Here is a 14,111-nt window from a genome sequence, read left to right as displayed (position 1 = left end):
ACACCCCCCCACCAGGTACACCCTCCCCCCCGCCAGGTACACCCCCACCAGGTGCACCCCCACCATGTACACCCCCACCAGGTACCCTCCCACCAGGTACAACCCCACCAGGTACACCCCCACCAGGTACACCCCTCACCAGGTACACCCCACCATGTGCACCCCACCAGGTGCACCCCACCAGGTACACCCCCCACCATGTGCACCCCACCAGGTGCACCCCCACCAGGTACACCCCCCACCATGTGCACCCCCACCAGGTACACCCCACCAGGTACACCCCCACCAGGTGCACCCCCCCACCACGACATTTCCCACCACGCACATTCCTCACCACTGATAGTGTTGGGATGTTTTGAAGTATTTGCGAGTCTGTAGGTTGGTTAGATCGCCTTGTTAATTGGATTGTATTTGCCCCTGTCTGTTAGTGATTTAAGCATTTCTTCATACGGTGTTTCCCCGAAAATAAGACCTAGCTGGACAATCAGCTCTAATGTGTCTTTGGGAGCACAAATTAATGTAAGACCTGGTCTTATTTAGCTATAAGACTGGGTAATATAGTAATATAATACCAGGTCTTATGTTAATTTTTGCTCCCAAAGATGAATTAGAGCTGATTGTCCAGCTAGGTCTAATTTTCGGGGAAAACAGTATAACTGCTGGTGTTTTAGATTTAATTTTTTCTGAAAAGTGTATTGATTTCACTCATTTTTTCTGTTAGAATACTTGTTGCTTTTTCAATTTGTAAAAGTGCTTTGTATATAAAGGTTTTGTATATCATTTGGGTCACAAAATTTTTTCTACATATATCATTTGCCTGTTGATCCTATTTTCACATATTTTTAGTTGTTATGTAAAATATGTCTATCATCTATTTTTGAAAGGTTTTATAGTTTTTAGTTGTGGTTAAGGGCTTGCTACCTCCTATACAAGATTGCATTTATGGTCTCCTAGATTTTCTGGCATTAATTTTATTTTTGTAATTACTAACACATATTCTTCATGTACTTTAAAATCATTTTATCAATTCTTCTCCTTCCTGATATGCAGTTTTAGTTAAAATAATATGTACTTACATTTATTCTATGGTTTTGAAGTATTATAACATTTCATGTATAAATTAATTAATTTGTCATTTGTATGATAATCTTCCCATTTTATGCTTTCCATAGGTTGAGATATTAAGTTACCTATTTCCCAAGATTTCATAGTTTCTGTGCCTTTCTTGTTAAATTTATTCCTAAATACTTCGCAATTTTGGCTTGCTGTGGTGAATGAAATGTACTTTTCCATTTCTATTTTAGAGTGCTTATTTTTATAGTTGAGAAAGTATTAATTTGCATATTTTTTGTCTTACATCTAGTCACCTATCCCAAATCTCTGATTTCTAGTCAGTTTTAAAAAATAGATTCCTTAAGATAACTGTGCCCTCTTCCCCACCCTTCCAATGTTTATTACTACATTCTACATGCTACACTCTACATACTACATTGTAGGTGCCCATAACCTTGTTATGCCAGTGGCCTTCAGGCGGCGACCATCTAGGCTCAGTCAACACAGAGACTGCCGAAGGGAGTGTGGGAATGGATTACTGAAGAGATACAGTTTCCAGATCGCCAGCTCCCAGATATGTTTTTTTTTCAAGCTAATGCAGCTGAGAACATGCCTTGCAGGCTGTCCTCTCTGTCTCCCATCCTTTTATAATAGGTTTTTGTGGTTTTTTTGACTTGAATAAGACAAGCAAACCCCAAATCATCCTGAATCTTACTATGCTGCATTGTCCCCCAAAATGAGAACAATGATCCAATTTGAAATATGAATGTTGTTAGTAAATGGTTCTGATGAATAGCGAATACTTTTCTAGATCTGGTGGTTTCCATTATATATTTTTATCATTATATATTATATATATTATATAGTAATATCATTTAAAAATCACGCAGCTATCACCAAAACAATAATTTGTAATATTTTATTATTTGATAAATAATGCTTTATTATTGTTTTGATGATACATAACTATGTGATTTTTTTTCACCTCTATCTCTGATGTAACATAAAAAAATTGTTACATTGCTGTAAAATATTTCCTTCTAGCCCTCCTCAGTTTTTATAAGAACCAGCTTTCTTTGTACCTATATCTTTAAAAAAGAATACTAAAATAGAATTTGATGTTGAACCTATGTCATTCTGGAAGTAAGAAATAGTCATCCTGTGTACATCAACTATTTTTAAGTCTCGTGCATATATTGAGATGCAGTTCAAATAAAATTTTACTTTTATTTTTAGTAAGTTAACAAATTCATAATATATTTAAGATTTTGTCAATTGTGTACAAATAATTATTATAATGATAACTTAATCTACAAGAAATTATTTAATAGAGGTTTGTGCTTACTGAAAATTTAAAAACCAAATTTATGTACAAATTTTTTTTGTAGAAACTGTTACACAGAAAATATAATAATACATTAGTATAAAATATTTGGGACAAAAGGAATGGAAATATGATCTGAAGATTAAAAATGAGTATCACATAATTTCTGACTATTGAAAAAAAGCTTGTTGATTCTCTTTAATGAATGATGGTGGGTTTCAGGTCACTAAAATATTTGATTCTTTTATCCAACAAAGAGAGATATGATTATTTAATTTAAATAACTGATAATGAAATATGCTAAAAAGTATGCCCTTTACAACCGCTAAGCTTGTGTTGAACATTTTTAGGTGTTAATTAAAGAATATACAAGTGAATACATGCTGTTTAAAAATTATTTTAGGGTAAAGCCAGCAAGGATTGTCGAAAATCACTGGCTTGGGGGTTACAGGCTCTTTATATCGGGGTATTTTATGATCACTTCTGGAGAAAGATGTGCCTGTGTTTCCCATGGGTGTGTGACGGCAAAGCCACACGCTGTGCTTCGTGCTTCTGAGCCTGTGCTAGGAGATGTTTACCCTCTGTCTTATATTTGGTGTATTTTCTGGATTTATTCAGGCAATTCTTCTTGCCAGCATGACCAAATAATGATATTTCTATCAATTATAGTGATTTATACTATTTGCTTAGCAAGGGCAAGATTTGACATTCTTGGGTATTTTATATACTATAAACCAATAAATGTTCTAAATGTTCCCCCTTTTTTTGCAGGTAACAGAAACGAATGCAGGCTCTATCCTGAACTTTCTGGCTATCATGAGAGAGTTGGTAAAGAAAAATATCTATATGTTAAAAGTAATTTACATCCATCTTATAATCACAGACTCTCTAATTAATCTGGCAGGTTGTGAAAATCTCTGGGAACGTGTTCAGCACCCCCTCTTTGGTTCATAGGATCTCCACATTATTTTGAGAAATACGCATCTAAAATATGCTATGCTTTTGTTCTCTTACTTGCTTTTAATTTGAGGAAATGAGAGGGATTTGGAAACCGAAACAGATAAAAATAGTCCTTCAACCTGTCTTACTTTAATATTGTTTAGAAAATATTCTTTCAAAGAATTAAGCAATTATTTAGAAATGCCAGTGGGACAGAAAATGAGGGCAAAGGTTCAGCAGTTATAAAGTCGCCTAATTTTTTACATCATCTTTTTTCACTGGAGTCATAGAACCACTTACTACTGGATTAAACTATTGCGATTCATCTGTTTCATGTGACTAGAGTATCAAAGTAATTAGGCACCCATTTTTTAAAATTTATACAAATATTTCAAAAATATCTCTCAAGCAGAGTCCCTTGAGCAGAAGTCAACCTTTTCCTGCTGGGTTAAGGTATCTGACTTTCCTCCTGCTAACGTCCGAGGTGACTGTCCCTGACCTGCTGAGGTCCTGCTGTGTGTGGGTCGGTGTGATGGCCTCGGGTTTAACCATGGGAGGGTGCTGTGGTATTGGACTTATTACCAAAGCTCTGCCAGGTTGTAAAAAACATATTTTGCTCTTTGTGATTTGCAAAAAATTACTGAGATTGTCAAAAGTTTGACCTTTGGGTACATGTCCTTTGGGGGCAAAAGAGGTTAACATACAAATGTTTGTACCAAAGCAGCGTACACATTTGGAGGTTTCCATCACAGTCTTTTTACCTTTGAAGGCTCTGCTAGGATTAGATCTGGACTAGTTCCCCTGCAGTTAAAAGGATTCTTGAATTTGATAAGGTCAACAGACAAGCGGAACTTGCTGGGGGGCACCTAGGCGGCAGGGCGGGTGGCGACTAGAGAGCAGGGCCTGTTGGACTCCAGGCTGCTGCAGTGACTGACGCGGGAACTAGCACCCTTTTTCTCCAGCTTCTCTCAAGTCTGCACCTAGGCACCTGATAAATCTTAGCAATATCTCTTCAAAGGCACCGAGGGAAAGTGTAATGATAAGAAACGAGCCCTAAGAAGGCTCTGGAGACAGGGGCTGACCTAAATGCGACTTCCGGCAGTCAGTGTCACCCCCTGGACACGTGCAGGTCTCCGTGGGGATTCTGTAGGTGCCTTGCTGGAGGAGGGAGCATAGGGGGCGTGTCACCGCCTGTCACAGGCCAGCTCTCCAGACAGTGATGCCTGCAAGCACTGGGACCATCTTCCCTGTGTGTCTCTCACTCTGTAAACACAAGACAAACGTGTGCATGCAGGCAGCTAGGTGGCCGTGGCTTCCCAACATCCGTGGATAGTCACAAGCACTCTCGCTTCTCTCTGTCACCCAGCGCATCTGGGAGACCAGCGGGAGGAGGAGGAGTCACTTGAGGGTTTCCTGGTCTGAGTTTGTTAATCGAGATTGAGCTTCATATATGGAGGTCGCAAATACAGTTATTGATAAAAAAATGATTTTCAGAATGATGCTTCTTTAGCATTAACTTACATTCTCTGATCTAATGACGCTGAGGTGTGACCTGAGGACTCGTCTCAGTGTGGCTCCGTGGCTCCTTCCGTGCACAGCAGTGACCATTAATACATGTCAGCTGTCACTTAACTGGTCTATATCCAGACTATATCAAAATTGTATTCTTTTTGTGACATTCTTTTAACCTTATTCCTTCAAATTGATAGACTAAAGTAAATACAGTATAAAATATAAAAATATACAGAACTCTTTGTATTACAGAAAACAACTAATTATACTCGTAATATCTCTAGTGTACTTGTTATTATAAAGATTATTTCTTTAGGACTCAAAGAACTGCATGGCACAGGCTTCACAGAAAGACCTGTAGCACTATCTTGTGTGGCTACAATTTCAGTGTTTCTGTCAATGGAGTTTAATTAAACAATTGACTATTTTTATTTTTTACTGACAGGCCAAGTTCAGTTTGTTTTATTATTATAATATTACAGGTTCAAATACATAACTGACTTTAGAATTCAGTTATTCATGTTTTCCATATATCTGTTCTTAGATGCATTTAACACAAGCCTTTAACTGCATAATTTGTGCACAAAATTACATGAAACAGTGATATGTAGCTGACTTCCCAGAAAGTATCTGTTTGTGCTTTTACGATGTTATACAGCTTATAATATTTAATGCCTTTTACTCATTTGACTATTCAATTCTCAAAGTATTTTTTCCCAGTTTAATATTAGGTTGATGCAAAAGTAATTGTGTTTTAAAAGGTTAAAAATAATTGCAAAAACTGCAATTACTTTTGCACGAACCTAATACACTAAATTCTGCACATTGTGTTGAAATTTTTGTTAAACATGTGTAGACATGCCTCTTAATGCGCTAAGTTTAATATAATCTCTGTTTTGAGAGAAAGGACCAATTAAGCACAGACATGAAAACAGCCATGGTGTGTGGGGAGGAATGTCTGCTGATGAAACAGCAAACTACATCCATCTGAGCCAGAGTCCTCAAAACCAGTGACTACAGAGCATGGTTTTTAATTGAATCTTTTATGATATAATTGTGAGCGTAAATATCAGCTTTTCTCTAGTAGCTATAATTCATGGAGACATTGTGACTAGTAAAATAATAAAAACAAATAATATATAGATTATTCAAAATTCAACCAATTATAACGACAAATACTTGCTAAATACATTGTTAACTATGTAACAACATGCAGTTTGACTTGTGTGGATTTAGTAAATGTTATTACCAAATATTTGCTCTTTTCAGAGAACACACAAGTTTCATAGCGTAAGGAAAACCACACAGACCATCCCTGGGGACTCTGCCAGCCATCGGGTGCCAAGAACCCTCAATTGCTGATTTGGATCACACCTACACATACTCCCAGTGTTTCCCATAAAAATATGGATAATTTAAATATTTTTGTCTTGTTTTAGGTGACTTGAAACAACCCATTGAAGTGACGGCACTGTATTCTTTTGAAGGACAACAGCCGGGGGATTTGAGTTTTCAAACTGGAGACAGAATCACAGTTATATCAAAGACAGATTCTCATTTTGACTGGTGGGAAGGAAAGCTTCGAGGTCAAACGGGTATTTTCCCAGCCAACTATGTTACCATGAATTAAAATTTGTATTATTTTCTTCTTTGAGAATTAAAAAAAATCCTTTCTACACTGAAAGGATTTACTTATCCAGTTAAGCAATGTTGAATGTAAATTTTAAAACACTTTTGTTTATTCTATAAACACTTATCCAATATGTAAAAAATGTTGTACTTACATAAAAATGGCTAACTTATGTGCCTTTAAATCTTTTGTACTAATCTTATCACATTACTATTTAATAGTTAAGGTCCTCGGTTTATACGGCCGCTGTTCCTTTGTGTTCACTGTCAAACATCACGAAACATTTGATCTGGCTGTGCATCTGGTAACTGTAATCTGAATATCTTAAGGTAGGGGCATGAATACCAGTTCATATTGTTCTGTTTGCAAAGTGACTAGAGAAAAAGAAATCAGCTTAAATAGGATAGTAAGTAATACTTAGAGTTGTAGGTATTAATCAGAATATGAATCCTTGTAAGTTATCTTATACCTTCAAAAATTGTATATAGACATTTATAGTAGATTCATGCTGTTGAACAAAGAAGTTCAACCACTATGCATTTTTAAAAGATGACATCATTAACTTTTCTCATTATAAGGTTATGTTTGTTCATTTCTAGCAGTAGATTCAACTTATGGTGACATGGTTCAGTTGTGCATAAATAAATGTTTTTTTAAATACTAAGTTAATGTCATGATTTTGTTTTTATTATATTCTTTTTGTAAAGTAAGCACAGGTCCTGTGGTTAGTCTGTGGGTTAAAACCCACCTCCATGATTGGGCTGCCTAACTTATTTTTCAGCTTTATTAATATACAATTGACAAATAAAATTGTAAAATAATTAAGAGGTACAACATGATCATTTGATATACATATACATATACACTGTGAAAGGAGTCTCATAGAGTAAATAACACATCCATCATCTCACATAGTTTTTTTTTTTTTTTCGGTGAAAACACTTAAGTTCTACTCTTAGCAAATTTCAATTATACAACACAATATTATCAACCAGAGTCACCATGCTGTACGTTAGATCACCAGAACTTACTCCTATTATAACTGGAAGGTTTTACGTTTTGACCAACATCTTTTAATTTCCCCGTCCCTCATCCCTGGTAACTACCAATCTACACTGTTTATATGAATTCAGCTTTTTCAGATTTCCATATAAGTGAGATCATACATTATTTATCTTCCTCGGACATTTCATTTAGTATAATGCCCTCAAGATTCATTCACACTGTCACAAATTCCAGGATTTCCCTTTTAAGGCTAAAAATAATTCATATACGATTTATATATAGTATATGAATAGTATATATAGCATATCGTATTATATATGAATTCTTCATTCATCTGTTGATGAGCACTTAGGGTTTTCTATGTATAATAACATGTTGTTTGCAAACAGATAAATTTGCTTCTTCCTTTCCAGTTTGGATGCCTTTTATTTCGCTTTCTTGCCTAACTGCTCTGGCTAGGACTTCCAGGACTATGTTGAATAGAAGTAGCGGGAGTGGACATCTTTATTTCTCTTGACTAAACACACAGAGGCAGAAGGTGTATGGTTTACTGAAACTGCACTGCTTTCCACAGTGGTTGTACCGTTTTACATTGCAAACGCAGTGTCTGAGAATTCCAGTTCTTCAGATCCTGGCCAACACTTGGTGTTGTCAGTGTTGTCAATTATAGTCATTCTAATAGATCTGAATTGCTCTGTCATTTACTTTTATTCATTCCTTTTCAATTTTTATTTCCCTAATGCCTAATGACGTTGAGCATCTTTCCTTATCTGCCATTTGTGTGTCTTCTTTAATGAACCGTCCAATCTGATTTTCTCCATTTTTATATTGGTTTGTTTCTCATTGCATTTTGTAACTTGTTTATATATTTTGAATAAAATCAGAGATATCAATGTGCAAATATTTTATTTTAGTCTGTGGCATATATTTTCACTCACTCAATAGTGTATTCCAAAGAGCAGATGTTTTTAATTTTGATGATATCCACTTTACCAGTTTTTTATGTATAAATTATGCTTTTGATGTTTTATGATATAGTTTTTGCCCAACCTTAGGTCATACAGACTTTTCTCCCCTGTTTTCTTGTAACATTTTGTGGTTTCACATTTTACAATTAGTTCTCCAATCCATGTTGAGATCATTTTTGTACATGGTGAGAGATGGGTCAAAAAATATATATTTTTTAGTGTTGATTCTTTTTCTTATATCACACTAAAAATTCACTGGGCTTCCTGGACCTGAGAGCTGCCTTTTCAACAGTTCTGAAAAAAATTCTAAGGAAAATTACTTAAAAATATTGTCATATTCCCACTGTTACTTTTTTCCCCTTTGAAACGCTCTGTAAACATACATTAAACCACTCTGACCATACCTCTTATATTAGTTCATATTTTATATCTCATTGTCTCATTAAACTATATTTTGAATAATTTATTTAGACATATCATCTAGTTTTCTGGTTTGTCTTCAGTTGTGTCTGATCTGCTGCTTAATGCATCCGTCAATTTTTAAATTGCAATTATTAACATTTTTCATTTATGAAATTTCTACTAGTTCAATTTTCAAATGTGCTGCCTTTATTGTCTCTTATCCTAGCTTATGTTTTCAAGCTTCTCCCTTATCGCTGTAAGCGTAATTACTTAAATTTTATGTCTCATCATTCCAATCCTGGGCATCCTTTGCTTTACAGTCAGTTCTTCGCTGTTTCTCACTTACAATGTCTTACTTCTTTGTTTCCTGTTTTTGTGACAGGATACTGATCAATTTCCCGGCAACTATACTTAAGTCTTGGCTTCACGGTGCAGAGCTCCACAGAGAGTTTGCTTCTGCCAGTTGCCCGGGGCTCGAGCTCCCAGAACCACTTCCCAATGAAAAGGCTGACTGAGGGCTTAACTGCTGGGTAGTGTGAGCGGGATCACAGCCTGTGTGAGCTCTGTGTCGTCGTCGACCCAGGACTCGTCCCTCTTCTCCCTCTGGGTGCGGTGTATTTCCCATTCACACAGACAATGAGCACATACCTTCGAGAACCTCAAGTTATGAGGGTTCTTCTGTTTCCCTTCCCACCTAGGACTGGCTTTGACTGTTTCTCCTGTATTTGGTCATGAGTTCAGCCTCCCAACGGGAATGCAGTCTTGGTCCATCCTGACGGGCATGATCTACCCACCAGGACTCCTGCTTTCACTTCGTTTTCGCCCCTTGCAACCCTATGTATATGCCTGGTCATCATCGCTTTTCAATAGCCCCTATTGTGTCCTGTATTCCAAGACGACATGGTCACTAAGAGTGTGAAATCTGACTTGCTGTTGGAAATGCAAGTCTTTTTAACCCTTTTCAAAATTTTATTTTGTTAGTTTGTTTCTGTTTCTAAATTTTCTGTTTCTAATGATTTTCCTGCAGTCCCTCACCTCCCTGCTGCTGCTTCCATGTTTGTCATCCTTTTGGAGATGAACTTACTTTTCCTCACTTACTTTCTGATTCCCATCAGTTAATGCTCCATCTGATTCTATTCTCTCACCATCTCTTTCTGAAACGTTGATGTTGTGTCCGTTTAAGGGACGCAGGTCACCCTGCTTGCTGAGGACAGTAAGGCTGGTATGAGGGCCCAGCAGGAAAACCTAAAGATGAAGGAAGTTGGACACAAGGACAGAGGTGGGTCTGTTCACAGCCATGTCTGCACACATGCGACTCTGTGATCCATGCGATTTTTAAAGTCGGCCTCAGGGGAAGGATGCTGTGACGGCAGCAGGATCCGTAGAGCGAGTCCGTGATATGAGCTGCGTACGTCAGCCTGAAACTCAGGTCAGTGTTTGATCCTCTCTAAGCTACAAATCAAACAATACTCTGTACAATCAGTAAAACATAATACTGACTTAATTTCACTTAAGTTAAATTTGGGGGCTTATAAAATAAACAGTCCGAGAAATGCAATGCTACAGATTAATATAAATGTTATGGAAAATTAGGATCATAATTGGCTTCTCAGCCAGTTTGTACTCAAAATTTTCATTAGCATGCTGACTTTCACTATGAAGGTTAGGAATATATATATTAAGCTACTATATATATATGTATATATACATATATATATATTAGATTAAGCAAACTTGGCAGCAATTACAAATACGTAAAATGACAGTTGCACATCTAAAGGTCTTAGCGAACTACATCCAAAGGCAAATCTATCATGATACAGTTCAACGGGGATAACTATAAGAGTCAGCATTTTTCCCCTTCTTCACAGCCCATTCCACAAACAGAATAAATACAAGCGGCAAAGAAACAGTTTTAAAAAGCAAACATGTTGGTTTAAGAATTTCCAGACTCTTAACTCACAGCCCATTTTCAGTGAGATACCTATTTTAGGCCAAGGAAAAAAAAATTATTGCATTGGCTGGAGATTAGCAAAAACGGCAAAATAAGAAACTCAGCAAACTCTCTCCAAAAAAGCAATAACTTTGAAAATTTGTGGAAAACAACCATTTCTAGACTCTGAAAGTTAACCAAAGGCACATAACACGCTGAGAAGCATTTATTCAGGGAAACTACTAGACCTTGGTAGGAAACAGGTTCTGAGTGTTCACCTGGCGTTACTCCCATCCCAGCATCACCGGATGCAGAACCGGGCTGCTGTGGCTGCCACTGGAGGCCCCAGGAAAAGCCAGGGACTAGAAAGAAGCTCACTGAAAATAAAAGGATCCTCCGCAGTCAGGGAAGGCACCTCACAGCTGCCCAAGGCCTGATACAGCAGTGAGAACAGGACAGAGCCACACATTTGAAAGGGAAATCTGGGGAGAAGGAGGCGGGGCCTTGACCAGTACTGGTGGGTCCTGGGGACCAAAAGCCTGAGGCCACCCCAGGGGGATCCGTCTCCACTCACCACACAGCCTCTCCTTGGAACCTGAGGACAGGGCCTGCCCTGACACTCCCTGCCCTGACACTTCATCCGTCCAGTGTCCACAGGGATGTGGAGCTGTGATAGTTAATGACCGTTGTGACACGGAGGCCGTACTAAAGAATGAAACCATCAGGTCAGAGAGTATGGGGGTGCCTCAGCTGCGGCTGGTGTGCAACCAGGAGAAACAGGTGGTGCCTAACTTGGAATGGTCTGCAGTTAGACTCTGTCCTTGTTTGGAGTCCAGTCTCTCTTGCACAGCACTTTTGGAAATGCACACGGAACACAAATGAATGCGTCAGGAGCCGCGAGACCAACATTCACCTCCAAAGAGCTGGTTCCCACTAACCCTACGAGCAGCCTTTGGAGAGCAGCCATGTAAGAGACCATTATTCTAAACAGTGTCAGAGAACATGGAAGTGACATGAAATGAGAGGAAAAACCACACGGGGATTCAACTGGGGCTGGACAAACAGGAAATACACTGCAGATATTGAGAGCCACGTTTCTCATCATCAGAAAAAGAAGCCACAGGTACAGCAGGGGTGTGACAAGAATAAACCCTTGTTTTGGGTTAGAATCACAGGCATGAATGCGAACTTGTGGTTTTTAAAAAATATGTGCACAGGTAGATACAGAAATGGGGGGGGGAGTCAGTGGCACATATTTCCTATGTCCTCTGAGAGGGCCCAGAAGCCATGACTCCGCAGTCCCTGTGACCTCACCCAGCCCCCAGATTCTAGTTCTTAATACCATTAAAATACAGTCTAAGTATCAATAAAAGGAACCAGAGATACTCAGAGAACAGGCCAGCCCAGGGCTGGGGCAGGAACAATGCAAGATGGGCCGGAAAGTGCTAGAAACTAGGAAATTGCTCAAAAGTGTGTGGAAATGTGGAAAGGGGTCCACCTGAAAGAATTGCCAGGGACCAACGCTGGAGTGATTTGAGCAACAAAATAGTCAATAAAAATGTTCTGTTACAACCCATAAAACAAATACCCATAAGTTCACACTGATATAAATAATTTAATAAATAAATAAACAAATGGGGGAAAGGTGGCTCTTTCTCATAGAAATCTGTGAATAAATATAAAATCCCCATCAGAACACCACAGCGATGGTTCTTGCTGGCAAGATCCGCTTATGAATGCAAAATCGGTGGCCAAAGGATATGTACGTAGCTTCAGAGTTCTGCCCAAGTAATTATTGACCACACAGGAAACACTAGGAACCTTAAAGTGGACGGTACTGTTTAGTCCACCAAGTGCCTGCCCCGCACGTTCCAGAACTCTCTCACCAGGAAAGACATGGGGAAACGAGGGACTGTTGGAGGAGACCAAGGAGACACGACAGCTAAATGCAGTCTGGGACCCTCTACTGGATCCTGGAAAGGAGATTTAAAATTGTTTTATGGGAAAGCCTATTGAGAACATCAATGGGAAAACATGAAATCCAAATAAAGTGTGTTTACTTAATAGTTTTGATAATTGTACTATAATTACATAAGATAGTAACATTAGTAGAGCGGTGAAAGGGATGTGGGAAATCTATGTGTTATTTTTGCCAATTATCTATAAATCAAAATTATAAAAAAAAAAAAAATAACCAAACACAATTGCAATTAAATTTTTTGGGCAAAGCGTTTTTCAAAAGGTTTGTGTGCTTTCCAAGCATTGCTTGAATACGCATTTCAGGCCTGAGTTTCTCTGCTTGGTACCTTAGGGGTCATGGCCAAACAGCTGTGCTTGGCTGGGTCATTGCTACGTTAGGCTTTTCTGTATGTTTTTACATGCACGTTTACATTATAAGTGTGTTTTTATGATCGTGCAGTGAAAACAAAGCTGTCTGTCTTGAGACCCAAGTTGTGTGGCACCCCATCAGCCAAGGATGGACAGGGAAAGCGAGGAAGGCAGCGTTGCCAGCCGCACGTTTCGCAGGGACCCTGAAGGTCCCTGCAGCCCCCAGGCCGCTGGCTCGCGCGGGATGTTTCTGGGAAAGGCACAGACTGACATCAATCTGAAACAGAAACAATCACTCTTGAGTGCTTTCTGCTCCTTTTCGCGGCCATGGCCTCAGATGGGCCACAAGACGAGTCCAGGATCAGCATGGTCACTGTAATTGTAGGTGTGATGACTTACGCTGCGTCCGAACGTTTGTTTACAATTGTCTTGACTGTCAGTGGCGCACGTATAATCTATAAGTGTTTGTGTGTGGAGTGCTAATATACTTTAACTTTTGAGAATAGATTTGTGTATATTTTAGGGCAGTAAATAACAAAACAGAACAGTATCTACACATAATTTATATATTGATGACATACATAAGTTTTTCTTAATTTTTTCAATGTATCTATAGACCCCTTGCCACATGGACCCTTTTCCATATTTCCACACAGGCTATGAGATTTGTCTGAAGGTTCTTTTCTAATTGTCACAAATCTCCAAACAAATTCCAATATATTTGTTGGAAATAACCTATATATAAGTGGACCCACATAGTTAAACATGTGTTGTTCCAGGGTCAGCTGTATGTGGTGAAACTAACTCTGAGACGCCATATTTGGGAAACACCTGAAACGCATCCATGTGTCAGTCGGGTCTAAACTCCCATGACATCTTCCCTGCCATGTCCTTCCTGTCTGCACACCTGTGAGCCAGATGTCCCTCACGGCTAGACACAAGCCTGCCGGGGAAGGGCCTTTCTTGTCTGGTCCCCACAAGACGGCACTCGCGATGGCGGGTCTGTGTGGCTCACCC

The 14,111-nt window shown here is 38.7% G+C and overlaps 1 protein-coding gene across 3 annotated transcripts in view; it reads left to right on the top strand.

Annotated features, from left to right (window-relative positions):
• Nucleotides 1-7,122, top strand: part of SH3YL1 (SH3 and SYLF domain containing 1) — a 28,934-nt gene extending 21,812 nt beyond the window's left edge. For 2 of the 3 annotated variants that reach the window (XM_074331607.1, XM_074331606.1), the window contains exons 9-10: nt 3,149-3,232; nt 6,268-7,122. In XM_074331607.1, the coding sequence (XP_074187708.1) occupies nt 3,149-3,232; nt 6,268-6,458 (275 nt within the window). In that variant the 3' untranslated portion in view covers nt 6,459-7,122. The remainder of the gene's footprint in view (nt 1-3,148; nt 3,233-6,267) is intronic. The other variant, XM_019751999.2, reaches the window with a different exon arrangement.
• Nucleotides 7,123-14,111: the final 6,989 nt, after the last annotated feature.

This window comes from Rhinolophus sinicus, linkage group LG05, assembly GCF_036562045.2.
Source record: "Rhinolophus sinicus isolate RSC01 linkage group LG05, ASM3656204v1, whole genome shotgun sequence".
In the NCBI taxonomy this organism is placed as follows: domain Eukaryota; kingdom Metazoa; phylum Chordata; class Mammalia; order Chiroptera; family Rhinolophidae; genus Rhinolophus; species Rhinolophus sinicus.
This window is presented reverse-complemented; position numbering and strand designations above follow the sequence as displayed.